The 27,932-nt window shown below is 44.5% G+C and overlaps 1 protein-coding gene across 2 annotated transcripts; it reads left to right on the top strand.

Moving 5' to 3' along the window:
- Positions 1–424: 424 nt before the first annotated feature.
- On the top strand, positions 425–27,789 carry LOC308410178 (interferon alpha/beta receptor 1a-like). Of its 2 annotated transcripts, XR_013974134.1 has the most exons (7): positions 425–761; positions 8,701–8,839; positions 18,584–18,768; positions 20,349–20,503; positions 24,000–24,150; positions 24,234–25,044; positions 25,590–27,789. XR_013974134.1 is itself a non-coding variant. In XM_080903346.1 (6 exons), exons 1-6 carry the CDS (start codon positions 701–703, stop codon positions 24,524–24,526), a joined length of 984 nt encoding a protein of 327 aa, XP_080759472.1. In that variant the 5' UTR covers positions 425–700; the 3' UTR covers positions 24,527–25,543. The 2 variants fall into 2 exon arrangements, 1 of the variants encoding a protein (XP_080759472.1); XM_080903346.1 differs by lacking the exon at positions 25,590–27,789 and having other exon boundaries at positions 24,234–25,543.
- The last annotated feature ends 143 nt before the right edge of the window (positions 27,790–27,932 follow it).

Here is a 27,932-nt window from a genome sequence, read left to right as displayed (position 1 = left end):
ATACTAGGGCTGCCACGACTAGTCACGATTAGTCGACTAGTCACGATTAGTCGACTAGTCACGATTAGTCGACTATCAAAATGGTCGACGACTGAATTAATAGTCGACGCGTCGTTTGAAGCTTTGTAAGATCCTAAAAGACGCAGGAATAAGTAGTAGGATGTGATGTTACAACACTGGTGAAATATTAGTGTGTCATATATTTGTTCACGACATTTTTCTTATGGGCAAAAGTATTGATATCATGATGAAGAAGGGTGGTGATTCTTATGACTTTGTGTATATAATTTGGCATTTTGTACAAATGTGGGCTGATAATAAATATATGATATCATTTCATTCTTTTCAAAGGTTTATTCCCATGACGCACAGACAGACACAATTGAAAGGTACAAATGTGCATGAAACGAATTCAAACGTGCTGCAGATGTGTCACAGGTTGATCTGGCACTCGGCCAGAGGTGGCGCTGGTTGACTCGACTCCATGTTAGTGCACAAAGTAAACTGCCCGCTGTAGTTGTGAAGCAAAAACGCTGAAACCGGAGAAATAAAACGTGCGAGGGGAACGGTAACGAGTGGTGGAGGCCCCGCCCGTGCTTTTATTTTGAAAACAACGCAGGAACAGAGCTCCACGAATTACAGACGTCCCGTGTCTGCCGGTGTGGAAGTTTCTCGGTCCGTGGGTCCTCTCAACAGCGCGATGTCCGCCGCCCCCCGCCACAGAGTGGCTCTCCTTCACGGCTTCCTCTTCTTCTTCTGCGGTAAGTCCCACACCTGGTTGCGTTTGCGTAGCATCCTAGCCTCGGTCCGTGCTGCTGCTTTACTTCATATAAATCAAATCAAATATATTTGAGATTAAAGGAGCTTCGTCTCAGCCCGCAGCTGTGCGCACATCATGTCAACAAAGTCTTCATTTGGTGTGTTTCCCTTTAGTGATCACAGCTTCTACTGGTGTGTGAGGGTCGGCTCGTGCAGTGTAGGGTGACTGGTCGATAACTGGTCGATAACTGGTCGATAACTGGTCGATAACTGGTCGATAACTGGTCGATAACTGGTCGATAACTGGTCGATAACTGGTCGATAACTGGTCGATAACTGGTTAACAGTCGGCCAGTGTGAGGCTTGGTGGTGCTTTATGGTTTAACGGTGGCCATAATAGTTTTACAGGGAGTCATTTAGAGTCGGTCAGCCTGGATGAACCTGCAGGACTCATGACTGTCATGACAGGTTCCCAGTGGTCACATGGGTTTAGTACTGATCTGTTTCAGGTGGCTGCTGCTGTAACGCACAGCTCTCCCCGTCAGTGTGTCTCTAGTATTTGTGTGCAGACTCTGGTGCTGTGTGAGCTGCTGATTGTTGTGTGGATTCACTTTCATTTCACTTTGCCTCAGTGTGTTTCTCTCTGATTCATGACTTGAGTTTCACTGTGAGTCTGAGGCCACGCCTGTGTCAGTGGCGTGTCTCTGCAGGCTGAAGGACACTTCCCCTCCCCTCCTCAGGCACAGATCGCACAGACACCGTTTCCTGTAGTTGTGTGCTTGCGGTGGTGAAGGCTGGCACGTCGTTACTCAGGGCGGTGAGCCGACACCCTTTGTTGAGCAACAGTTTCACCTTGAAGTTGTTCTGCTTTGGATTCGCATCAGTAACACGTTTGGCACACAGACCCCCCCACTCAGCTCGCTGTCACTGCACTGCATTTAACTCATATACACCATCAACATGTCCACGCTACACTCGCTTCGAGTACGTTTGATGCTTGCAATGAATTTTCCCGTGTTTCTGGTCCTTCAAAAGTTCAGCAGATCTCCACCTGCAGGGCTGAAAAACGTCAGCTCTGAGGAAACATCGAGTCAGCTTTAAAGCCACTGCAGGAGTCCCGGTCTGAAGACTCGGCCTGTGTTTGTTAAAGCAGCTGTGAGCAGCTGTGTGATGCTTCCTTTAGATTCCTTCTGCTGCGTACAAATAGCTCTGCTGTGTATAAAAGAGTAAAAGTGGTGAGAAAATCAAATCAGTCAGTTCTGTCCCACACAGTCAGTGATTTCACAGCGGCAGCGCGTTGAAACATGAATATGGGCTCAAAATGTGGTCATAAATATTTTGTACTTGTAAAAAAGATTTGTGTGTGGACTTAGAAAAAAAACCCTGCAAGTTACAAGTACGGATTTTTGACCCCATTTTTCTTCCTTTCATCTGATTGGTCAATGTCATGTCAATCACAAATGTAACAATCCAATCAGAGAACAGATGGGTTTGGCTGTCGAGGGGCGCTTTTTTGAATTGCAGGTCTTTGAAGGGAATAAATGCCCTTTTACATGCCAACCCAGCGTTTTCCTTCATCACCACGAAGGAAAACAGTCTGGTTGTCTGAGTTTGGTGATTTTTGTGTCACAGGACTACGTGTTTAATACAGGGACTTCAACAGAGCTGCGGACCGCGGGGTGAGGGGGGGCAGTGTTTTGGAAATGACAGTCTTCATCACAAAGCTTTCTTCGTTATGAATTAGCATACATGTTTTTATTGAACATTTGAAGAACCAGCAAAAAAACCAAACTCTTGTAGAGGACATAAAGTCAGAGATAGAAAAGACAAGGAGCAGGTGCATCTAGTACAAGTAGAGCTGCTGCAAAAACCCACAGAGCCCAGCAGCCAGCAACAAATTCTGGATCCTTGGCTTTTAGTTAGCAGTTAGCATTAGCAGCACATCCTGCGTCCGATGTGAAAGGACTTTTATGCTGCGCACTGTGACTCACAGCAATGGTCCCGGGTCAGCCCTGACTTTGTGTTAAACTAATCCTAAAGTAATGATGGTGTTTCTAACCACTGATATACCACAACTTTATCCTTTCAACAGCTACTGCAAGTTAGGGGACCTAGCTGCTATCGGATTTTTATATAGAGATCCTCCAGCTTCAAACTGTATCACCCTTCAAGGACCTGCAGTTCAAAAAAGTGTCCCTCCGACAGCCAAACCCATCTGTTCTCTGATTGGATAGTTACATTGGTCAATGTCATGTCAATCACAAATCAGATGAAAGGAAGAAAAATAGGGTCAAAATTCGTATTTGTAACGTGCAGGTTTTTTTGGCTAAGTCCACACACAAATCTTTTTTACACATACGAAACTGATTTACAAGTACAAAATATTTATGACCACATTTTGAGCCCATAGGAAGCTCGGTCTTTATCCACAGTTCCTCCTTCACTCTCACGAATGCTTTCTCGCTCATATTTTTATTCTGCTCAGAAACACCTGTGCTTTATTTTTGTCCCTGGGGCTGCTGGGTAAATAATCACTCTCACTCCCAGTGCGGTCAGGTTAGTCGCAGCACTTCCTGTTCCTCGGCAGACGCTGTGCTGGTGTTTTTACTCGATGTGCAGACGCTTGTTTTCGTGGCTGATACGATTATTGTTATTCTGATCTAGGGCTGTTTGATATAACCATATATATCGGATGGCGATATAAAAACGTCGATCGTTTCATTTTACGCTATCGTTTGTTTCGTGGTGTCGTAAAATAAACTGTTTACAGCAATATGTGTTCATGGTTCTGATGTCACTGTAGTGGCTATATTCATTTATTAAAGTTCTCTTTCTCTTATATGTAATATCACCACACTACGGACGGACAAGCGCCTGTTTTTATGCGTTGTCGTTAGCAACAACGACAGTAACAGCATCGCGTGTCCGCTTGTTTATGTTCCACATAAACCTTTCACAATAAAGCTCAAGATCCTGTTGAGACTTTTCAAAATAAACTGAATCACGTGAAAGAGCAGATTATTTACGATGAGAAGTAAAAAAAAGCCGCCAGGTGCTAAAAAATCAACCTTAGACTCAAACATCAGAACAGGCTTTTCCCCGCAGCACGCCGTGTGATAAACACTCACAAAGAAAAAAATGTATCGTTTCATGCATCGTTAAAACACTCGACTCCGGGTAAAGGACGCGCAGCTGGAAACACTTCACGCAAGTCGAGCTGCCCGAGATTCACAGAATTTACAGAAATTGTTACATTTTTGTAATTTATATCGTTGTCAGGACGATAGAATTCTGATATCGGGATGTGAGATTTTGGTCATATCGCACCAGAGGAGGAGCCAGACATTTGAAACACCCGGGGCTTAGCCCTAAAGGGTAGTATGCATGTGGGATTTTTTTTTTTTTTTTGAGGGGGGGGGTGTAGAAATGACTGAAAGATTAATAGGCTCTGTTTTGAGTTTTGTTCAAAAAAGAATGACTTCATATAGGGAAATATATATATCACACATGCAGGACACCTTAAACTAGTTTTTTAATTGAGCAGCAAGACAGAACGAAGTCGGGGCTGTATCAAGACACAGGGACTAAACCCCAATTCAACCAGACCCAGAACTGATCCAGAATTAAAACAGGACTACAACAGTTCAAAAGCAGGATTACTGAGGACTTAACCAAGACATAACCACAATCAGAACTAGATGATAGTAGCACTAAAAATCATCATAGACCTGCACTACACTTATTTTTTAATTCTACCAAAGTACAATATTTAGATTGAGAAAAGTTTATATAATTATTTATCCTTGTTGTGCAAACAAGCCTGCAGAACTTAATAAATATAGAATTTGAAAAATAGCAAACCTAAAAAGAAACACTAGGTACGAGATACATGAGTACCTATGATACGGTGATACTGTTGGTAAACAACCATTTGACTAACATGTGTGTCTCACCTGCTCTTGTTCATCTCTGTTCTGTCCTCATTCTCCATCTCCCTCTCTGCTCCTCTCTCACCCTCTCTGCTCCTCTCTCACCCTCTCTGCTCCTCTCTCACCCTCTCTGCTCCTCTCTCACCCTCTCTGCTCCTCTCTCACCCTCTCTGCTCCTCTCTCTCCCTCTTTGTGCTGACAATCATCAAATATACAGTTGAAACCAGATATTTACAAACTCTTCAGATCAAAACACAAACACTTTTTTAATTGTAACATCAAATCAGACTAAATGTTTATTTTTTTAGATTGATAAATATAAAAACATATTTGTTAACTTTAAGAGTAAAGAGAGAAACTGTCTGTGTTTTTTAATTGCAAATGGCACCAAATTGTATTCAAACTGAGCCACACTTATGGAGCTCCACGATTCTTTTCCTGGTGTTTTGGTTGACATCTCTTGATTTTCCCATGTCACAGAAACAGGCTCTGTGTTTTGCCTTATATGCATCCACAGCTGTGCCACCAGTTTACTCACATGGACTCTACTAACCTATCAGAAGCTTCTTCAGCTCAGAATGGAATCGTCTGGAGTTTTCTTATTAATTAACAATAAACTTAGTGTACATGTACTCCTAAATTTAATGAAAGTGATAAAAAATAGACAGCTCTGTCTCTCTTTATTCTGACATTTAACTAATTCAAAAATATATTTCAATATTTATCTAAAACAAAAGTTTACTCTAAATTGATGTTGTACAGTAAAAATGTTTTATGTTTTCTCCCTAAAGTGTATGTAAATATCTGGTCACAAATGTGAATATCCTGCTGTGTACTGAAATCCCTCTTGTTTTGCATAGAAATATACTGAACAACATACAAAGCATAATATATAAAATAACATTTACCTGAGTTTTTTCTTTGAAAGAAGCCTCTAATGTCCATTCTTATATTTCAGTACATAACTGAAACCGAATTAGTCGGGGAGGGTAAGAACTGAAAATATGAAATAAACACACGTAAGCTAAGACTCTCTAAAAAATAGCATTTGTTCGGCTTTTCATTTCGCCATTTGTTGATTCACTTGAAGAGCAAGTAAAATAATATTGGTCAAGTGATCAGTTTGATATCAATCTTTCGTGATGCACCGTCATATTTACATTATTTGTACGGTACGAATGATTTGCTTTGGTACCTGCTCAAACTTAAGCTCTCCTTAGTATGGCTGGCTCCGTCTCTCCAACAGCGCACTCACGGGCAGCAGCTCCCCCCGCCCCCTCGCTCAGTCGCTTAGTGCCTGAGCTTGGATCATACCAATATCAGGGGGGGATTCACGCACAGTAGTAAATTCCCACAGTGTGCACTATGTGCTTTGAATATTGTGTGTACTTTTTGTTTTATACAGTTGTCAGCCAGGCATCTAACTATGAAAAAATTACACTCCAAAATACCCCGGGCTTCTGACAAAACAACCCGGGCTTAAGCCCCGTAAGCCACCCCCACGCTCCGCCCCTGTATCGCACAGCTCTATTCTGATCACAGCCATGTGGACCTGATTTACAGCTGCGGGGCCAGCAGCTGAGGACGAAGGAACAACATAAGGGTCATGTGACAAGTTGATGGCTATTTTTCAAAATAAAAGCCTCAGTTAGTTATAGGACCTAGGGATGGATAATTGGGGAGGGAATCAAACACGGGGTTCATGTCCCAGACTGAGGTCACAATGACCACCTGTGGACACCTGAAGACCGAGACTAGAGGCAAGATGGCGGCAGCTGATCTGCTGCGTGTGCACGTGTTACAAACCCTCAGACACACACACACACACACACACACACACACACACAGCAGGGCTATAGACTAACGTTTACTTCTGTAACTTGTCCTTTTCCCCATGTGTCTGCGATGACACCTGTAACCTGGGTGCACGTGACATCATTACTGGAGGTGGGGTTTATTTTCAAGCCATTTGAACTTTGAACGGAACATCTTCTTTGGGAATATCGTAGGCAATGTTAAACCTCATGTCGGCGTCCTCTGACGACCTGTTTGCTGCTGCCTGAAAGGCCGATGTCTCGGGACTACTTCCTGTGAGGTCGCGCTGACGACACTGAGCTGGAAAGATTTCTGTTTTTCTCTTCGCACACACATGTTGACTTTCTCAGAGTGCGAGCGATATAGAACGCATAGTATGCAAACTGTTAACCCCACTCCAGCCAATCCCCCGCTGCCCCGCCCTCTCCTCCCTGCCCCGCCCCTCTCCTCCCTGCCCCACCCCTCTCCTCCCTGTGCAACAAGCAGCAGGCACACCTGGCAAACAGAGTGAATATCTCTGATTGGTTCAGACCACGATATGAGCACAACGTATGTCTGTTGTTGACCACACAGAGACTTTCTCTTCTTTCAGCTGGTCGCGGTCTTGTGACCTACGATTTTTTTTCAGTCGCACCTTTGAGGAAGTAGGTCACATGTCTAGAGCCTTGCACACACATGTTTACTTTCTCAAAGACAGAAACAGAAATCTTTTCAGCTCAGTGTGTCGTCAGCGCGGCCTCACAGGAATCAGTCCTGAAACATCAGCCTGATTTGATTACTGATTGATTGATTACCAATAATTAGCATCAGGCCTGAGGAATCCTCATTGATCGGTCCTGTCTGATATCTCTTTTTATTTGGACCCCGCCCTCTAACAGCTGGGGTTGGATGGCTCTTATAATAGAGATTGAAAATGTGACGTCACTCAGGGGTAAAACCGCAAAGAATTCTGGGAACTTGTGGCAAGAGGTACTAGCGCACGCAGGCTTTCAATTGAACTCAGTTACACAGCGATAATAAGAAACCCAAAAAATGGCAAGAAGCTGTTGTATTATTAACTGCAATAGCCGGTCACATGACAGCCACAGGAAGCCGACGGGTAAAGAGAGTGTTTTTATCGGATTACGTCGTTGAAGAGAAATTGTTCGAGCCATGTTTCCGAAGTAACAAAGACGCGACGGGTGGCCTGGATTGCAGCCATTCAAAGAGCAAATATAACGTCTCAGAACACTCCAGCTCACAGGTTAGTCTGCTCCAAGCATTTACACGAAGGTCAGAGTTTTGTAGTAGTTAATACGTCATTTTTCTTAACATAATTGGTGAAATAGGTTACAAGCAAGTCTGGCGCTGAACAGAAATTGTCGCGCTATGCTCCTTTTATTTATTGTGCATAAATAGTGAATTGTCCTGACACAGTATTGCGTTTCGCTTCTGTTATTATGGTACATTGACAAAAACATGTACTTTTATTCACAGGATAAAACAGGTTTTTTGTATCACTAATTGCCCAGTACGATTACAGCATACAATATTATTGTCACTGCTACATTTCTGTGATGCTACCAGAAATTATTTCCACTGCTAATTAATTACCGTTGAGCTCAAAGGTCCTATTAATAAACTGTTAACGAATGTGTATTTATGACGACGATTTGTGAGACTGGTAAACTTATGATACGTACGATGGTCTTTCGTTCTACACGGTGCATTTCAAGGTCCTGCACCCATCCGTCAGTAAACTGTACCTGGGCTTGTTGCAGTGACCTGAAGTTACTAAACTTCATGAGTGTATGCACTCACTCCAAGAACCGTGTAATTATAAATCTGAGCGTGGTGAAAGTTGGGCAGCACGCTAACGTATTTTGTCCCTCTGTGTGCTCGTAAGGATCTAACACTTTCACTGGTTTGATTTTTTTCCTCGTATCTTTTCTTTGACTTTTCATCAAGTCTGTCTTTGTACGGACCGGCATTGTTCTCCTTCGTTTTGTACAGAACCTTTTTAGGGGACAAAGAAAAAGCAAGAATTTATTGGAACCGGAGAATGAACGTTTTGCGGTGCTGCAAATGCTTGCATTTGATGCAGTACTTGGATTGTTTTGCCACGAGTTCCCGGCATGCAATGCGCGAAAATCACGTGGTCTGTCAATCTCTATACAAACAGAAGATGAATGTGTGTCACTCTGTTTTTGTCCTGCAGGTGGAGCCGATGGATCCGAGGTGCCGCCTCCTCAGAACGTCATCACGAAGACCTTGAACACCAACTACACGCTGAGCTGGGACTGGCCGCCGGGCGCTGCAGGGACCCACGCCGTCACCTTCACCACGCAATATGTGCCGTAAGTCTGAGAATCACGAGGGCGGGGCTTATTTACCTGTCAGACGGTGGACACAGGGGGCGTGGTCCACCTGAAACATGTTTTCTTGATTCAAATTCAAATCAAATTCAAATTCAAATTTTATTTGTCACGTACACAGTCATACACAGTACGATATGTAGTGAAATGCTTGGACAACTGCTCGTGACCTAAAGAGAACAAAAAAGGAAAAGGCTATGAATAAGATAGGAAATAAATATGAAAAATTAAAAAGGGTAAATTTAACTAGGAAGGAATAGAATATAAATTAAGGTTAAAAATGAAATAACTGTACAACACAAATTAGAATGAAGGGTAAATTTAACTGGGAAGAATAAGATAAAATATATAAATTAAAGTTGAAAATAAAATAACTGTACAACAAAATACACAATATAGAACTATATAAGAATGTATGAAGAAATCTAAATATAAATAAATATATACACAATAACAGCAGCTGTACAAGTATTAACTGGAAATGAAGAATATAGTGACCAGTGTTGTGCAAAACCAAAGTCCAGAAAGTCCAGTGTGTGTGTAAGAACCATATGTGTGGGTCAGTACTGTGTGGTGGTGTGATTGAGAGACCGTATCGCCTGCGGGAAGAAGCTCCTCCTCAGTCTCTCTGTGTTGGTCTTCAGGGAGCGGAATCGCTTTCCTGACCTCAACAGAGAGAACAGTCTGTTGTTGGGATGGCTGAGGTCCTTCACCATCTTCCTGGCCTTGGTCCAGCACCGCCTGCTGTAGACTGAGTGCAGGTCAGGGAGCTCGGAGCGGATGGTGCGCTCAGCTGACCGCACAACCCTCTGTAGAGCTCGTCTGTCCTGCATGGTGCTGTTCCCGAACCAGGTTAAGATGTTTCCCGCCAGGATGCTCTCTATGGTGCAGGAGTAAAAGTTCCTGAGCACCTTGGAGGGCAGTTGGAAGTCTCTCAAGCGTCTGAGGTGGTAGAGACGCTGTCGGGCCTTTTTCACCACGGTGTTGATGTGACAGGACCATGACAGGTCCTGCGTGATGTGAACTCCGAGGTATTTGAAGCTGTCCACTCTCTCCACTGGGCACTCGTTGATGACGGGGGTCTGGTAGTTCCTCTCCTGCTTAGTGCTGAAGTCCACTATCAGCTCCTTTGTCTTACTGACGTTTAGAAGGAGGTTGTTCCTCTGGCACCAGTTCTCCAGATTCCTAATCTCCTTCAGGTAGGCCGTCTCGTTGTTATCAGAGATCAGGCCCACCACGACGGTGTCGTCAGCAAACTTGATGATGGTGGTGGAGCTGGTAGTGGCCACACAGTCATATGTGTACAAAGAGTACAGCAGGGGGCTCAGAACACACCCCTGGGGGGCTCCAGTGCTGAGAGTGGTGGAGGCTGAGACATGTCCGCCCATCCTTACTGCCTGTGGTCTGCCAGTTAGGAAGTTGGAGATCCACTGACACATAGATGAGCTGAGTCCCAGATGCTCCAGCTTGGTGGTGAGTGTGGAGGGAATTATGGTGTTAAATGCAGAGCTGTAGTCTATGAAGAGCATTTTAACATAATTCCCCCTTCTAGTGTCCAAGTGAGTGAGTGATGTGTGGAGGAGATGAGAGATGGCATCGTCTGTGGAACGATTTGGACGGTAAGCGAACTGTAGTGGGTCCAGTGTGTCTGGTAGTGAAGAAATGATGAAGTCTCTGACCAGGCGTTCAAAGCACTTCATCACTACTGAGGTGAGGGCTACAGGGCGATAGTCATTGAGAGAAGCAGGGTGGGGTTTCTTCGGGACAGGAACAATGATGGACTCTTTGAAGCATGTGGGGATCACCGACTGAGATAAAGAGATGTTGAATATCTCAGTGAACACAGGAGCTAGCTGGTATGCGCAGTCTCTTAGGATACGACCTGGGATGCCGTCTGGTCCTGCTGCTTTCCTGGTGTTCACTCTCTTGAAGGCTCTCCTTACTTCATGCTCGGAGATGACGAGCACGTTTCCGGTGCTGGCAGTATCTTCCTGTCTGCAGCCGTTAGCGCCGCTAACACTAGCATTGTTGGAGACCTTAGCTGCAGCCTCGAAGCGAGCATAGAAAGTGTTCAGCTCGTCTGCCAAAGTCACGGCCGCGTTCGTCATACCGGTTGTTGGTGCTTTATAGTCCGTTATTGTCCTTAGTCCCCGCCACAGGCTCCTAGAGTCACTCTGTTGGAGTTGTGACTCTAGTTTCCTCCCGTAGCGCTGCTTCGCCTCTTTCACCGCCCTCCGCACGTTATATGACGCGGCTTTGTACGGGTCCATGTCCCCCGTCATGAGTCCCGTGTTGTAGGCAGCGGTGCGGGATCTCAGAGCGTCGCGGATGGTTTTATCCACCCACGGCTTCTGGTTGGGAAACGTTGTGATAGTCTTTGTCTCCACGGTATCATCCGCTAGTTTCCCGATGAATCCCACAACCGCTTCCGTAAACACGTTGACGTCATCGTCGGAGCTGTTTCTGAACATGTCCCAGTCTGCGTCATCGAGTGCGTCCTGTAACGCGGCCACCGATTGATCTGTCCAGCGCGTGACCTTCCTCTGAACCGGAACTTCCTGTTTCAGCCTTTGTTTGTATTTTGGCATGAGGAAGATGGCGGCGTGATCAGATTTGCCAAACGGGGGGCGGGATTGTGCCTTGTAGCCGTCCTTGACCGTAGTGTAGCAGTGGTCCAGTGTCCTTTCACCTCTGGTGGGGCAGGTGATGTGTTGATAAAAGTTCGGCGCTGCGCGTTTGAGGTTGGCGCTATTAAAGTCCCCCGTCACAATAAGCGCAGCGTCCCGGTGTTGTGTCTGGTGCTGTGTGAGTGCCTCATGCAGCTCGCATAAGGCGGTGACCGTGTCCGCTTGTGGTGGAATATAAACGGCACTTACAATGACCGATGTAAATTCCCGAGGTAGATAAAAAGGACGACGCATGATGGACAGTAGTTCCAGATTTGGTGTGCAGGAGCGTGTGAGAGGAACAACGTTCGCACTGTTGCACCAGTTGTTGTTCACCATTAAACACACGCCGCCTCCCCTTGACTTCCCCGAGTCCCGTGTCCTGTCCATGCGGTGAACCGAGAAGAACTCGGCCGGCTGGATGGCGTGGTCCGGCACCGCTGGGTTCAGCCATGTCTCGGTGAAGCAGAGGAGATTGCAGTCCCGAATGTCTCTCTGGAACTTTATCCTGGCCCTGAGGTCGTCAAGCTTGTTCTCCAGTGACTGGACGTTGGCGAGCAGGATGCTAGGCAGAGGTGTGCGGTGTGCACGAGCTCTCAGCCTGTTCCTGACGCCGGCTCGCTTCCCTCTAGGCCGCCGCCGCTTCCCTTTGTTCTCCCTCGAGATCTCACTCGGCCAGCTCGGATCCGGAGTTAAAAACTTCGAATTGTGAGTACATTGTAAACCAATAGAAACAAGAGTGTCACTGTCATACCTAATGTACCCAATGGTGATGATTTTGCCGATTTAGAAACGCTGAAAACTAACTTAAAAAACAAAGACAAAGAAAAAGTGGTCGGAGCAGTCGTGACGGCAGCCGACCTCACCGGCGCCATCTTAAAGAAGATTCAGGTTCAAACAGGTTTGAGCTGAGAGAAACTAACTGTGAGCCAGCTTTAAAGTCAGTTACCATGGTAACACAGAGCGCTGCTGAGAGGGAAACCAGCCCTGAGTAAAGAATGACATCATCAATGGAGCTGTGGCACCGGGATTCACCATGGCGACGGGCCGCTGTGGTAACTCTGCTGCTCTTAACATTAAACGTAGCCTTCCTCCAAATGGAGGCTCTGCTCCTTATCCCGCCGTTGCCATGGTGAGCCATGGTATCGGGCTCGCTTTCATGGACTCGGGCCTGGGTGAACTTTGATCGGCTTCAAAGTCTCTATCGCCCCCTGGTGTCTGGCTGGAGTATAGGTCCTAAACCCCGCCTCCTCCATGTTAGCGGATGGGACTGGGGTCAGGCTGATATAAAACAGTTCTCCTCAGATAATTTTTTCCAAAAATTCTTTCTTACATTATCAGTAGTTCTCATCGCACTGATTTGTGTTCAGTTGGTCTCCTTTCTATTAAGTTTGATTCTAATTAAACTTATAATGCTGTTAAAAATCATCACAACACTTCTGACTCGCAGTCACGGATAAACTTGCGTCTCTCTGTTTGGGAGTAGCAGATAGAGCGTGGATGCCGAGAGGAGCTCCAGCGTCCCGACTGTTTCAAACAGACAGCCTGACGTGTTCTTCAGTAAACTGGACTACCCGACAGAACAGAGGTAAGTTAAATGTGTTTGTAAGCTAATCCGTAACTAACGTCCTTAGCTAGCTAGCTAGCAGAAACTCGTTTTTTAAAGTGCGTTTAGCTAATCCGAGCAGGTGAATGAATTTACCCTGACTAAGGAAATGAAGAGAAACGCCCCGGGCCGCTCAGTTACTAACTAACTACCGTTACTGTACTTTTAGACTGTAAGAGCAACAGGACTCTGCTTCAGCTCCTGTGCCGAGCTGATTATTAAATATGTGCAAACAGCAGCATGTTTTCTGTCTCCTGTCACATCTGTAAGGACAGGAAGACCAACTTATAAAAAAAAAGCTTGCACTTCAGTAACCCCCATTAATTATTAATTAATCATATAACTGTACCAAAGCCCAATATTTATGTGCTGATACTGTTACGTTTCGGTGTTGTCAGTGTTTTGCTTTTGCGTGACTGTCATGTGTTTCCTCTTTTACTTTGAAGGTCTGTTGTTATCTTAGTGTGTTCAGTTTACATTTTCCCTGTCTCGTCAGTTCTAATTTGCCCCAGCTGTGTTGCCCTCCTGTGGTCCATTCCCTAATTGCTCCTTCTATGTATTTAAGCCCTGTGTTTCTGTATGTCATGGTCGCGACCTCCCCCGTGTTGTAAATAGTTTGGTGTTTTGTTATAAATAAATAGTCTGTTGTAAATACTTTCGTTATGGGATATTTTCGTTTTGGGGTTTTGGTGGAGAGCCTTCGTGGTTTTATTTTCTTTATCTTTGTTTTTCTACGTTGCACCCCGGTTGCCTAGGCCGGGGTGTAACAGATACCAACTACGGCCACTTGACAGCTTAAGTTAAAATGTATGTTTAATTTTTCCACTTATGACTTTTGTTTAAAATATTCAGGTTAAAAAAACAGTCTGAATTATTGTTAGTGAGGTATGTTCACAGTCACGTGCAGTATTCTGTACAGCTTAAATCCTTGAGGAGAAATAATTGAAAGCATTAATGTTTGTTTCTCAGTTCTCAGGCAGCAGGTCACACACTGCTGATAACACCTCCGTGTGTTGTGACCAGGATGCAGCAGCAGACTGAACCAGGACTCAAACCTGCTCCATCATCTCATCTTTGCAGATCTCCATTTATACAGCACCGACAACTCAAAGGTGAACATTATATTGGAAAATCTGTTAGTATATAAGGCTTATTTTAATAAACAGCTCTCTGTCAGCAGAACTGTAGAACTGAATAAATGTAAGAGAAGAGCTTCAGATCCTGAGTGTGTGAGGACAGAGAGGCTCAGCTGTATTTCAGATCTGAGGGATAAACCTTATATTTCAGTTTGTGGCGGTTCTGTTCTCTTTGTGATTGCAGGAGCCGTCCTCAGATTCAGACCTCAACACCACCCAGTGACAGCAGACAGATCATCCATCATGTTCACATGTTAACTGCAAAACTAATGACAACAAGGTTAAAGCACCACATGTGCTGTCAGTGAAAGCTGCAGCTGTTTATTGATAAAGTTAAACACTGACTGTACTCAGCTGCATGAAGAGAACATGATGTTTTCTCTGACACAATTAAATAAAACCCGATGAAGGTCAAAGGTCGTCACTTGTATGTTGAACTAAAAACTTGTCGTCTGGGATCCTTTCACTGTTTTTTGCCAGTGGTGTGTTATTTACCATAAGCATCTACCATCGCAGAGTCCAGAGCTGCCTCCATCCTCAAAGACCCCACACACCCCCAGACTGTTCACTCTTCTGCCCTCGAGACGAAAGTTCACAAGTGTGAAATCCAGAACATCTCGACTCAACAGACTCCTTCTCCACTGCTATCAGACTCCTGAACAGCTGACCTATTTTAGCAGTAATAATAATTTTTGCACATCAGGTCATTTATCCATGCTATTTGTATTTTATCTATTTGTACACATTAACCAGCATCTGTGTGTGGACAGCAGAGAAAGAAAATGCTTTTCTTTGCACACATGACAACAAACGCTTTGAACAGACAGCTGTGGGTGGGTCCCTGCTCGACTGGACCAGCACTGCAGCGGGCATTATTCATCTCCACAGTAACTGTCAACTATAGACCTTTTTGAAGAAACCGTAACAATAAGTTGAATAGTTTTCTTTACCTGCATGGCTCAAGTACAGCTGCCAGCTTTTGGAGGTTTACCAGCTCTGATGGAGTTAAAATGACCAGCTCGTGCTTTTGTTTGTCTACAGCAGCAAAAACAGCCTCTTGATTCTTTAGTAGAGAGAAACCACATCCAGTGTTGAACTCCACCGTGTGGAAACATCCTCTGTGAGTGGCTCTTTCTGTTGCCCCAGACTTGTTTGCTCCTGGTGTAGTTCCTCCATATTAGCAGGTGCTGTCTGTAATCTTGCTTTTCAGTGTCATAAAGCTGTTGAATTTTACTTGAAATAGTCTTTCAGGCAGTTGGAAAGTTGGACCACCTGACGCTAACTGTAGCACATGTTCTAACCCCCTATCTTCTCCCACTGATAGTGGTCTACAGCCCAGAGCAATCCATTGTGTAAGTTTGTCCAATGTTGACTTACTAGTTTTGGTCCTGAAGCCAGTCATCTCATCAAGTTTGGGCTGCCGACACCTTTTGTTGGTACTCGACTGGTAGCGCTAACAGCTCCCACAGTTTCTGTGCCCGCTGCAACAGGTTTTGCATTTAGATGGTACCATAAGGTGGAAGTGCTTCGGTGGTATCCAAACTCCTTTTTGCACAGTTTGTACAAAACCACGCTTTTATCAAGGCTTCTGCTTGGTAGTCTTTTGAAATGAAATCTGCCTCCAATCACTCCTAGCAACGCACTTTCTTATGACACTTTAGCTGTGTCCAATTCAGGGACCGCATGCTTCGGAGTGGGCATTTGTAGACCGATTGTGTCACAGCGACGCGACGAAGGGTGTCCCAATTCGAAGAGTCCTCAAAATGCGGTTGACAAATGCGCCCTTCAATTCCCCAGATTTGAAGGCTGGGTCCAGTGTAGCCTTCGTGACCCAATCTATCCCACAATTCATAGCGTGGTGGTGGGTGTGGATATTTTTTTCGGAAAAAAGTGGCAGACGGCTGAAGCGGAGCGGCCGAAGAGTAAACTTTTAAAAGTAAGTACTGAATATTATGTCACTTATTTATGTTGTTTAATAACGAAGAACATTAAAACATTGCTGTTGGCCACATGTCGGCAAAGTTATGTGACATTAGTGACGTTTGTACTAACTTTGTTTTAAAGCCTTTACTTTAAAGTATACGCCGTTCAATAGTCGACCTTAATCTTACAGAGAATCTGATGATTCTGTGGATAATTAAAGTCAGTCATATATCCACAAACACAACAGGCTGAAAGTCAGTGATGCTGCTCGGTTTGCAGTCCTGAACATCACGGCACAAGCAGGATCCACTGCACTGTTAATGTGAGCTGTGTTACATTGCTGCCTCTGTTCGGTGGTGTCGAGCCAAACGCACTTTAACGTGTGTTTGAACGAGCTGACGGTTCACTCGTTAAGCTGAAAGAAAGATGCTTTAATCACAGCAGTCACACATGTGTCCACTGCACCATCTGGAACTCTTCTTGTTTACACTGTAATAACACAAACACTAAATCCTGCTTCTCTGTGCTGTTGTGTAGCAGTGTGTACACCTGAGACTGTCACCTGTCTGTCTGTCCTGCACTCTCTCTCTGTTTCTTTCTCTCTGATTGTGGAATAAAAGTATAAGATAAGATAAGATAGAACTTTATTAATCCCTCGGGTGGGTTCCTCTGGGAAATTCGACTTCCAAAAAGCACAGCAACGACCGAAGTTACAGTTACAGAATTGATATATATATATATATATATATACACACACACACACACACACACACACACACACACACACACACACACACACATATAAATACAGAGACAAATATAAATAAAATATACGAAGGGGATAAATAGAATAAATAGGAATAAAAAATAAAAATACAAGTGAATTGCACATTTCAAGTATTGAGGTCTATTGCACCATTGACGATTTACAAAGGTATTGCACAGTGAGGTGAAGAGGCACTACAGCTTAGTTGTTCCCCCCTCCTTTGTCCTCCCTCTCCCCTCCAGAGAGGAGTTAAACAGTTGTGTCAGAGCCTTAAACAGTTGTGCGCCTGTGTCAGTGGCGTGTCTCTGCAGGCTGAAGGACACTTCCCCTCCCCTCCTCAGGCACAGATCGCACAGACACCGTTTCCTGTAGTTGTGTGCTTGCGGTGGTGAAGGCTGGCACGTCGTTACTCAGGGCGGTGAGCCGACACCCTTTGTTGAGCAACAGTTTCACCTTGAAGTTGTTCTGCTTTGGATTCGCATCAGTAACACGTTTGGCACACAGACCCCCCCACTCAGCTCGCTGTCACTGCACTGCATTTAACTCATATACACCATCAACATGTCCACGCTACACTCGCTTCGAGTACGTTTGATGCTTGCAATGAATTTTCCCGTGTTTCTGGTCCTTCAAAAGTTCAGCAGATCTCCACCTGCAGGGCTGAAAAACGTCAGCTCTGAGGAAACATCGAGTCAGCTTAACAGCCTGTTTAAAGCTCTGATATCTATTCTGTGTGACTTACAGCAGTTATGACATGGTCTGATTTTCTCACCCAATAAAGGAATATTTCATATATCAGTCTGCTCTTCATTCTATCAGACACAGTTACCACAGCTCGTACATTTGCTTTTTACACATATATGTAAGCACTGAGCCAAATTTAGTAATGCCAACGTATTAAAAGAACAATATTTGGGGGACTGACTTTTTCTCCTTTTTTCTTCCTTTCTTTTTTTCTGGGGTGTGTTTGCTACTATTTTTATTTGTTTGTTTTTGCTTGTTTCTTTTCCATACCTTTCTACTGTGCTGCTTACACTAACAAAGTGCGCTGTCAGTCTTCCCTTCTGTTTTTGTCTTTGTGTTTTGTTTCTTCTTCTCTTTTTGTCTATGGGGTAGTCACTCTTCATTTTGTCATTTTATTGTATTCTTGTGTGTCTTGAAAGGCGCTTTTAAATAAAATGTATTATTATTATTACAGCTCGTGTCCCGGCTCGTGTTTCTCCTCTCTGGTTTCACTGGAATTCATTTGAGACGTTTATTAACCACCTGGCCTGCCATCATGTGATCACATAAAGACCTTTTAACTCCTCGCTGGTATTTTAATACAAGTTTAAGTGTAAGTCAGAGTGTGCTCCATGCCTCAGAGAGCCGTGGAGCAGCCTTCCTCTTCATAGTCTTCCTCCCTCGTCCCCATCATCCTGCTTCCACAGGCGTTAACCTCCCAGCCCCGACCTATGAAACAGACACGTTTACTGAAACACGGCTGGTGTGTTGCTGTTGTAATTTGATTTTATTTGAATGAAAGCTCTCCCTCCAGACCCGCCGAGTATTCGGGGAGGAGCGAGCGAAGACAGAACACAAAGAAAGAGCAGAAGGGTTTAATGTGTTTTCATGTTCATGTCTCCTCAGGAAGCACCAGCTGAAGAGGAAGACTCCAAACTGGATCACGGCGTGCAACCAGACGTCACACCGGTCATGTGACCTCACACGCTTCAAGCTGTTATTCATCGGCGACTTCATGCTCCGGGTGCGAGCCACCGTGGACGGGCGGCACTCGGAGTGGGCGCAGAAGACGTTCTGCCCCTATGAGGAGGGTAAGTACTCGGCTTTCCAGGAAGTGTGACGTGCACATGCTGCAGCAGCGTGTGAGCTCACAGCCTTCGCACAGTATCGGTGCAACAGCCGAGAGCTGCGCTCAGCAGAGATAAAGATCTCCAGCTTCAAATATGTGACTGTGAATCGTGCGTCCATGTGTGAGGCTCTCATCGCTGCAGTAAATGAACCAGAGTCAGCCAAGCAGTCACAGAAAGTCTGTGCAGGTGTTCACTAGTGATGTGTCCTGCATGTCGGTAATGTCGGGGGAGTTTTGGTAAGCGTGTATCGAGGCTTGCTTTGATTACGTATGCAGTGACGTTCGAGGCCTCGCGGGCAGTCCGTACCACGTGACTGATTCAGGAACTGGCTCGCCGGTTTGCGCCAGATTCGAAATAAAATGGGCAGCAAAACACAGCTGATTTCCACCATCACTGTGTTGTGGAATTGGATTACGTACGTGCTACATAGCTACTTGAGCATTTCTTCTTCGATGGAACCAGCAAGAGATTTTTTTTTAATCTCATCTCTCCTGATAAAGTATGCACACAGTAATAAATATCATGATAAGCACCATAATATAAGTAAACAACACTACAGATCCTATAATCTGATTTCTGTCTTTCAGTTCATTAAAAAGTGAAGCGCCACACACTAGTTTGTGTCATTGTCCAGATGTACATAAGCATGATTACACAGTTACACAATCATACCAAAACTCTGTCCTCATAGTTTCCACTTTCTCTTTTGTATCAGACATCCTGAGACAATATTCGGGATAAATAACCATGAAAACAATTTATTTATTCCATTTAGAGGTTTACACATCACATCATTATAATCACAGAGCCTGTTTCACTTGAATTGTCCACTTGATGGCGCAGTAGAGCAAATGAATCATCGCAATGCTTCGAACCATGAGTCGACCAGTTGGATGGAAGCTTCAGTTCATCACGAGGCTTCATCTCACCATCAGTAGTGTTCATTACACATCCTGGGACCTGAGCTCACCTCTTATCTGAACCGCCTGTGTCTGAATCATTACTGCAGGTATTTGCTTACCTGAGCCGTCAGTTTGTTCTTCCTCACATCTGCAAATATGCAAACCGTGCAGCAGAGCTCTCTGCAGGTAGACCAATACAACGTACGCCTGACGGCATGTTGAGGATTGGTGGCTCTCAGAGAAGCTTCCTGAGATCAGGATGGTCCCCTTCAGCTCCGGTTCAGACTGTGGCAGCAGCTGTGTGGGGAGTCTGCAGTTATGCAATGACTGCTTCAGCAGGGGACGTCTGAAGAGCCTCGCTGAGCTGAAGACGATCAGAAATGAAACCGTGAGCGAGCTTTTCAGCGTCTCGCTCGTCAGAGCTCTCGCCGTCGCTGACTTCAGTCCAGTCAGAGTGAAATCCTGGTTTCTGTGTTTCTGTCTGTGTCCTCAGTGAAACCGTCTGCCGTCATGGTGGGAACCTCCCCAGCTCCAAGCACACTGGCATAACAGAGCTGTAGCAGATGGAGTGGACTGTTAGAGAAGCTGCAGCTTTGATTTTGTCCAATAAAAACGTCTCTCCACATCTGTCCCCCTCAGCCTTCATCGGTCCACCTGATGTGACTCTTCATGTCACTGGGACATCTTTGGAAGTCAGCATTAAAGACCCAGTGTTCAAGCAGTCAGAACTGAGGGAGACGTACACCTCGGCCACCTATAACATCACCTACTGGAAGAGCAGCTCAAAGGAGGAGGTGGGAACGCCGGTTTGTAGTTTGGACCTTGAACGTGTAGAAACAGTCAAACACAGGAAGTTAGTGATGTTATGGGCCGGGACTGAGAGCCAGGCAGCTGCAGTTCACTCATGATTTCAACCACGTTAGCAGTGAAATGAAAACTCAACATTAAAACAAATCAAAGATAACAATAAAAAAAGCATAAAAACTAAACACTGAAGATTCACTCAGTAATAACTACATGTGTAATTACATCTTTGAACAATTTTCTTAAACTTATCATTAATCTGTTAAAAATAGGCAGGAGCGGCTTTGTGGTTTGTAGAAGCTGTTTACCCACCATATTTGAATACAATGGCTGGGAAAGACATCATGTTTTACATTCGTGGCCAGAGACAGCTGAGGTAAACAGCACTGACAGCCTTCCACAGGCTTGGAGGTGGACGCGGTCCAAACAGTAGCAGGAATACGGCCACAACCGTTATGATGTACAGTCCAAATTTCATGTGTTTGATCTCTCATAGAAGCATGTTTGTCCTACAGCAGCCACCGTAGTTAGAGCTACGCACTTAAAGTGTGAGGGGTATCTTAACAAGGTTCCAAGTAGAGCTTCAGCATGCAACAAGAAGAAATGTGACACAAAACAACACTTGAACTGAAACAGGCTGTTTTACACCAGTTTAGGACCACATGCCTTTAAAAAGCCAAATCTGTGCAAAAATGTGGATTCATTTCATTTTCTGTCAGGTGGTCACTGCCATGATGTTCTGATGGCAAAGGCAAAAAGACTTTCCCTTGTTGAACGTGGTCGGGTTGTTGAAATGCATAGGCAGAGTCTCTCGCAGCACGCCATCGCTGCTGAGGTGGGACGCAGTAAGAAAGTCATTTGGAATTTCTTAAATCTTAAATAAATTCTTAAATGATCCTGAGGGTTATGGAACAAAAAAGTCAAGTGGAAGACCCAAAGAAACGTCTCCAGCACTGAGCTGCAGGATCCACTTGGCTGTCCATCAACACACTGGACGATCCTCGACCCAAATTAAGGCTGTTACTGGTGGCGACTGCAGCCCCATAACCACCAGACGGCATCTGAGACTGAAGGGCTTCAAAAACAAAACACGTCTTCAAAGGCCTCGTCGCCTTGGACACAACAGAACTGACCGTTTGGACCAAACATGGGACGTTGAAAAGTGGAAGAAAGTTTTATTCTCTGATGAGAACAAATGTAACCTTGATGGTTTCCAACATTACTGCCATGACAAGTAGATCCCACCTGAGATGTTTTCTACACCCCACAGTGGAGGGGGCACCATAATGCTCTGGGGTCTTTTTCCTTTAGTGCAGGGGTGTCCAAACTCTGGCCCGCAGGCCAACTGCGGCCTGCGATCCACTTTTAATTGGCCCGCAAGTAATTTTATAAATAGAATAGAATATGGCCGCACTTCAACTTTTGCCTGAGTGTATTGCACTTCTTATTTTTAACACCAGGGGGAGCTGCTGTTGATCAAGGCAGTTGCTCCACCAAAAAGGACAATCACAGAAGAAATTTACCCCAAGTTATTAAACATGGCAGAACCAAAGAAGCGAAAAGTAGAAAGTGAGTGCAGAAAATTTCAGACATGGTGGGAGAGTGAATTCTTCAAAGAATTCAAGGAGAAGTGTCTGTTTGATCTGCACTGAGACTGTGGCAGTTATGAAAGAAGATAATGTACGACGTCATTATGAAACCAAACATCAGGCCTGTGCAGCCGACACTGGTGCTGAGCCAGAGCAGGAAGTAAAGCAAAGGGTAGCTCTCCTGCAGGGTCAGCAACTGTATTTATTTCGTGCTCAAAAGGTCCAGGAAAAGGCTCCGATAGCCAGCTATGAGGTCGCCCAACTCATCGCGAGACATGGCGAGCCTTTTTCAGATGGAGACCTCATAAAACACGGCCTCGTTAAAGTCACTGAAATAATGTGGAAAAAGTGCAGAACTTCAACAACGTCAGCGTGTCCAGAAATCCAGTCGTGCGACGCACTGAAGACTCGTCAGCCAACATTAAACTGCACCTGTCTGATAAAGCTGTGCTTTTGATTTTGACTCCATCGCAGGCGATGAGAGCACCGACGCCACAGACGCCGCACAGCTGCTAATCTAATTTTTTTTGCGGGGAGTGGACGAGAGCACGAGCGCTTTAAAAATATATCCCACAGTACCCATGTGTTAATGTGCACATGCTTCAAATATCAATAATGCGCATCTTTCTGTCACTACCCTGCTTTTGAGCACCACTTTCTTATGTGCGTTTTTCTTGTTAACACACAGAGCACACCGCTGTGCACGGCGCACGCACATGCAGTCAGCTGATCTCATCTGACGCAGATCTGCTCCTTGATCAAGTGACATCACCAGAATAATTTACTAAAATGATGCACTCCTGTTATTAAGCCCAGTTCAGTCTGTTAATGTTGATAAAGGTTTCAAACAGATGTTAACAGCTGTGTTGCTGAGCCTAATAACTTAAATAACAAGCTTGAAATGTACCCGTCACATCTTTGTTTTTTCTCTGTGCTGTAAATCTTCTAAGAATAAATCCGAGGCTGTTGTGAGAACGAGCTACCAAAGCTTTGTCTGAATAAATCAATAAAGATCCATTTATGGAAAGCTGTGATGAAGGCAGTTTTGTCTTTAATTATATTCAACAATATAACATATTCGACCACTTCTAAGTGATTTTTCTAACTTTAATACACTAAAGTTAAGGTTATATTCCTAATTTCTAGTAAGTGGCCCCGCCCCTCCTATATTTTTATGTATGTGGCCCTCAGTGAAAAAAGTTTGGACACCCCTGCTTTAGTGGAACAACGGAGCTTCAGGAGATAAACGGCCGATGGCTGTGTGCAGATGTTGCAGAGAACATCCCTCATTGCTGAGAGCCCTCGTCTGTGTGGTAACCACTGGGTTTTTCAGTAGGATAACGTTTCAGTACACAATGCAGGACAAAGGACTTCTTCCAGGAGAAAAACATCACTCTTCTGGACCATTCTGCGTGTTTCCCTGATCTAAATCCAACTGAAAACCTTTGGGGATGGATGGCAAGGGAAGTTTACAGAAATGGAGAACAGCTTCAGACAGTAGATGTCCTTCATGCGGCCGTCTTCACCACTTGGAGAAATGTTCCCACTCACCTCATGGAAACGCTGGCATAAAGCATGCTGCAACGAGTCTTTGAAGTGATCAACAATAAGAGTGGAGCTCCTCATTACTGACTTCATATTTGGGTTTACCTTTTTTGAGGTGTGGTCCTAAACTTTTGATGAGCTGTAAAACAGCCTGTTTCAGTTTAAGCGTTGTTTTGTGTCACATTTCTTCTTGTTGCATGTTGAAGCTCTACTTGGAACCTTCTTAAGCTCCAGCATGCAAAATATGATTTTTGCTCATTTTAAACTGGTTTTAAACTTTTGATCTGTATTGGGTCAAAGAATAAAAACAGATACTGAAGACCTCTGACCTCCTCTCTGCTGCCTCCTACAGGTAAAAAAGATCCTTGAAACGAGGCAGGACCGAGTGGTTCTTAGTGACCTGGACCCGATGAGCGAATACTGCGTCCAAGTCCAGATCATCTATAACATGAACCCCAGACCGGGCGAGTACAGCGACGTCGTCTGTGAGCGCACCGGTGACGGTAGGCACCGCCGTCACACAGCCGTCACAATCGCTGAAGGTGTCGCTGATGGGCTCACCTGCTGCTGTGTGGTTTTCTTACAGTGGATGCAGCTCCGTGGGTGGTGGCCGTGGTGACGTTTGTGGTCATGGCCACGGTGGTGGCTCTGGTGGTGACTCTGGTGGTCTACTGGAAACAAATCTCCAAGTTCCTGTGCCCAGAAGTCGTGCTGCCGCCACACTTTGAAGAGGTGTGTGTCCTGCCCCCTCCGTCTCTGCTGCCTTTCAACCCCTTCATCTACCCAGTCTCGCTGCCCTCTGAGCACTGTGACCAGGTCAGCATCGTAGCAGACCACAGGACTGAGGAGGAGGAGGAAGGAGGGTGCAGCACAACCTGATACCTCACAGGATGGGGGCTAGGAGGAGCAGGAGGAGGTGGGATGCACTTTAAAGACTCTGAGAATCGGCCTCTGACTGTGAGGTTTTAGAGCTGTGAACTCTGCAGCAGTGAAGTGATGAAGACGAGCAAGAACAGGTGAAGCTGGCCCAGGTCACGCTGCAATGCATTGTGGGAGCACGCCACCGTTTTAGCAGGTAGCGAATCAAAACAAACACACTGTGTTGGAAGGAAGATTGCTATGAACCATACTTCAAAGCAGCTCAAAAGAAAAAGGACGTTATGGAGGAAGATTGCATTGGAAGTGTGGACCCGTATGAAACACAGCTGAAACCCTGAACCGCTATTGACTTAGCTTAGCCTGATCTATTATCGTTCCTTGTCTGTGGAGTCACCGCGTACACGGCGAACCAATTTTGCCATTATAAATCTCTGGAGGCGCACATCCACCAAGGATCGGGTACAAGATTTGGCAATTATTAGACTCCACGTTGTCAATACGCCGTCATTCAAACAAAGGTAAGTCAGCTCGAGTACTGCGAGTGAAATGCGTTTGATTTCCCCGAACATTCAAAGTAGTGCAGCATAAATTCATTCATGAGGGGAAAGTAGAGTGAGAACATGTGGAGGCTGTTAGAGGGAAAACACAGTGCGTTCACACTGAGTAAAGTATTCTGATTGTATATTTTACAGTTTTGTACTGTCGTTCTAAAATATCATTAAATTTACATAAGTAGACTGATTTTACATGTCAAAGGTAAAATAACATCACGAACCGTATTTTTATGCGGGAGTTATTTTCTGTTATTTTACGGTTGTATTTTGGCGCCCCGGCTGCCGGAATATTACAGGTTTTTTTTAACAGTGCACCCTACTTGAAAATGGTAAAGTCCTTATCACGTTAGAGTGCGCACTTCCAATTTAAATAGTGCTCTTCAAACACTTTCAGATAAGACCCTTCTCAAAGTCTAAAAAATTCAGGAGCCTAATTTTCCATGAAGTGTTATTTTTTAATTATTCAATAAATAATGTTTGATTAAAACCTAACTATGAATGTGTTTCAGGGAACGCTGAGGACTACTGCGCTGTTTGCTCCATGTTAGATGCTGACGCTGACCGCAGCAGAATATCAAGCATTATATAATACAGCGGTCTCCAACCTTTTTTACGCCACGGACCGGTTTATGCCCGACAATATTTTCATGGACCGGCCTTTAAGGTGTCACGGATAAATACAACCAAATAAAACTAGTACCGGTACAGAAAAAAAGAAGATTTATTCATAACACACGTGAAAAGCCCCAGGAAAACCGAGTAAACGATAAAAACGATAACAAAATAACGCTGAAAACCGATAAAAAGGCCGAAAACCAGACATTTCACACCTGAGCCTCAACTCTCGCGGCCTGGTACCGGTCCGAGGCCCGGGGGTTGGGGACCGCTGATATAATATGTAATGAGGAGGGGGCTCAGCTGTTCATATGGCTCGAATACAAAGACGACTCCTCAGCCAGGCCTCATTTCAAAGCCCTGTAGCGCCACCCTGAGGCCCCAGTGCTACCTGTACACGGGCCGTTGAGGCCAGCAGGAGGCGCTCCAGTTGAACTTGTTTTCCCATCAGTCACTGCGTGGACGCACACTTCAGCTGCATTTATGAATCATTTGAACCCTCCTTTATTTATTTTGTGCATCTCGATGATGTTTTGTTCTGCTGGGCTGTTCTTTTGGTCCGGCTCTCAGACTAAAGGTCAGCTGTCACATCACATGTTTTTTTACAGGCTACTGACAAAAAAAACAAACACTTTTAACCACATCCTCGCTGAAAACACAGAAATGCAGAACTTCAGCAGCACAGGAAGTTTTTTTTAGTCGTTTATTTATCCAGGTAAAAAAATCTCATTTCCAACAGAGTCCTGGGGCCTGTTCTTCGTACCTCGCTAAGTAAGTTAGCTGGATGAGATTGTTGACGATTTCGCGTGATCCTGGATCGTTCGGTTCCCCGAAGCTCATCCGGGACTTGCTGTCATAGCAACAGAGCCGTAAGCGTAAACCTGCTCGGGAGCAGGTTTACTTTATGTAAACAGGATTAGATCGCGGCCACGCAGGTATGTCCGCTTCATTCATACGAAAGCAACAGCGATATTCCACCACTGTTTCACCATAAATAAATATTATCAATGTAACTAAAGATAATGCAGCACTTGATCCTTTTATTGATGTCACACAGATACACTCTAAAAAAAGATCTGCTGGCTTAACGTAAAAAAATTAAGGTAACAATTTGCATGGATCTTTTTAAGTTACTTCAGCTTAGCCACTATAGCGTAAATGCCACAAGAGTTCTTTAGTTAGGCAAACTCTATTCCTTACGTACAAACAACATGATTTGCTTTGTCCTCTACAAGCTTAATTAAGTTGAACCAACTTAATTTTAATTGTTTAAAAATTACTCCATTTAGTTATTAAAACTTATTTTTTTACTTTTATTCTACTCAGAAATATCCATGCAAATTGTTACCTTAATTTTTTTGAGTACTAATAACTTACAATAACTTATAACTTACAATTATACAATAAATTACGCATTGAAATTCCAGTTTTATGATCAAACTGTTTATTAGAACACCAGTCCACCATTCCAGACTCATTGACATTTCAATAGCAGACAAAATTGTTGCCTCCATAAAATAAATGACATAAAACACCCCTGTAAATCTGTCTCAAAAAGACTGAACATTTTGACAGTCATGCTCTGATTCAAGTTTGTTTGTGTTAAAGTGATAGTTTAGGTTTTTTTAAGTATGAAGTACATTGTGAGTGTATTACACACAGTAGACAGCAGTCAGCACATTCCTGCCACCGACACGCACGATAGGCTCAGTTTGTTTGTGTGACTTTGGTAAATCTGAACTAACCCGAACTAACACCAAAGTCACCAAATAACACAATTACACTTACTGATCAAGGCAGCAGGAGACCAGCAACTCCTGTGTGCTGTCAGGTAAAATTGCTGTTTTTGTCCATGGACGCTGGTGGGCCAGAGCGATTGAAACAACAAGCAGTAGAACTTCTCTTTCCTCACAGAAAAGGCTGTCTGATAGCAAAATAAAGCAGTAAACATATTCTTGATATAATGTACATTTAAACTGACATCAGTTTTATTAGGATGGAGGTTCATCTTGCATGCCGGTGGCCCCGTCTGCTTCTCCGTAGGTGGAGCTTACTGACTGCCATCTACTGTGTGTAATACACTCACTATACATATGTACCTCATACAGCCTCACTTCAAAAGACCCGAGCTATCCTTTTAAAGTGCATTATTTTGAACTAGGTGTACTTAATGCTCAACGCTCAACTTTACACCTACTGCCTACTGTACAGTATGTAACACAACACATTGCAAACAA

Source organism: Rhamphochromis sp. 'chilingali' (genome assembly GCF_963969265.1).
Source record: "Rhamphochromis sp. 'chilingali' genome assembly, chromosome: 14".
In the NCBI taxonomy this organism is placed as follows: Eukaryota; Metazoa; Chordata; class Actinopteri; order Cichliformes; family Cichlidae; genus Rhamphochromis; species Rhamphochromis sp. 'chilingali'.
This window is presented reverse-complemented; position numbering and strand designations above follow the sequence as displayed.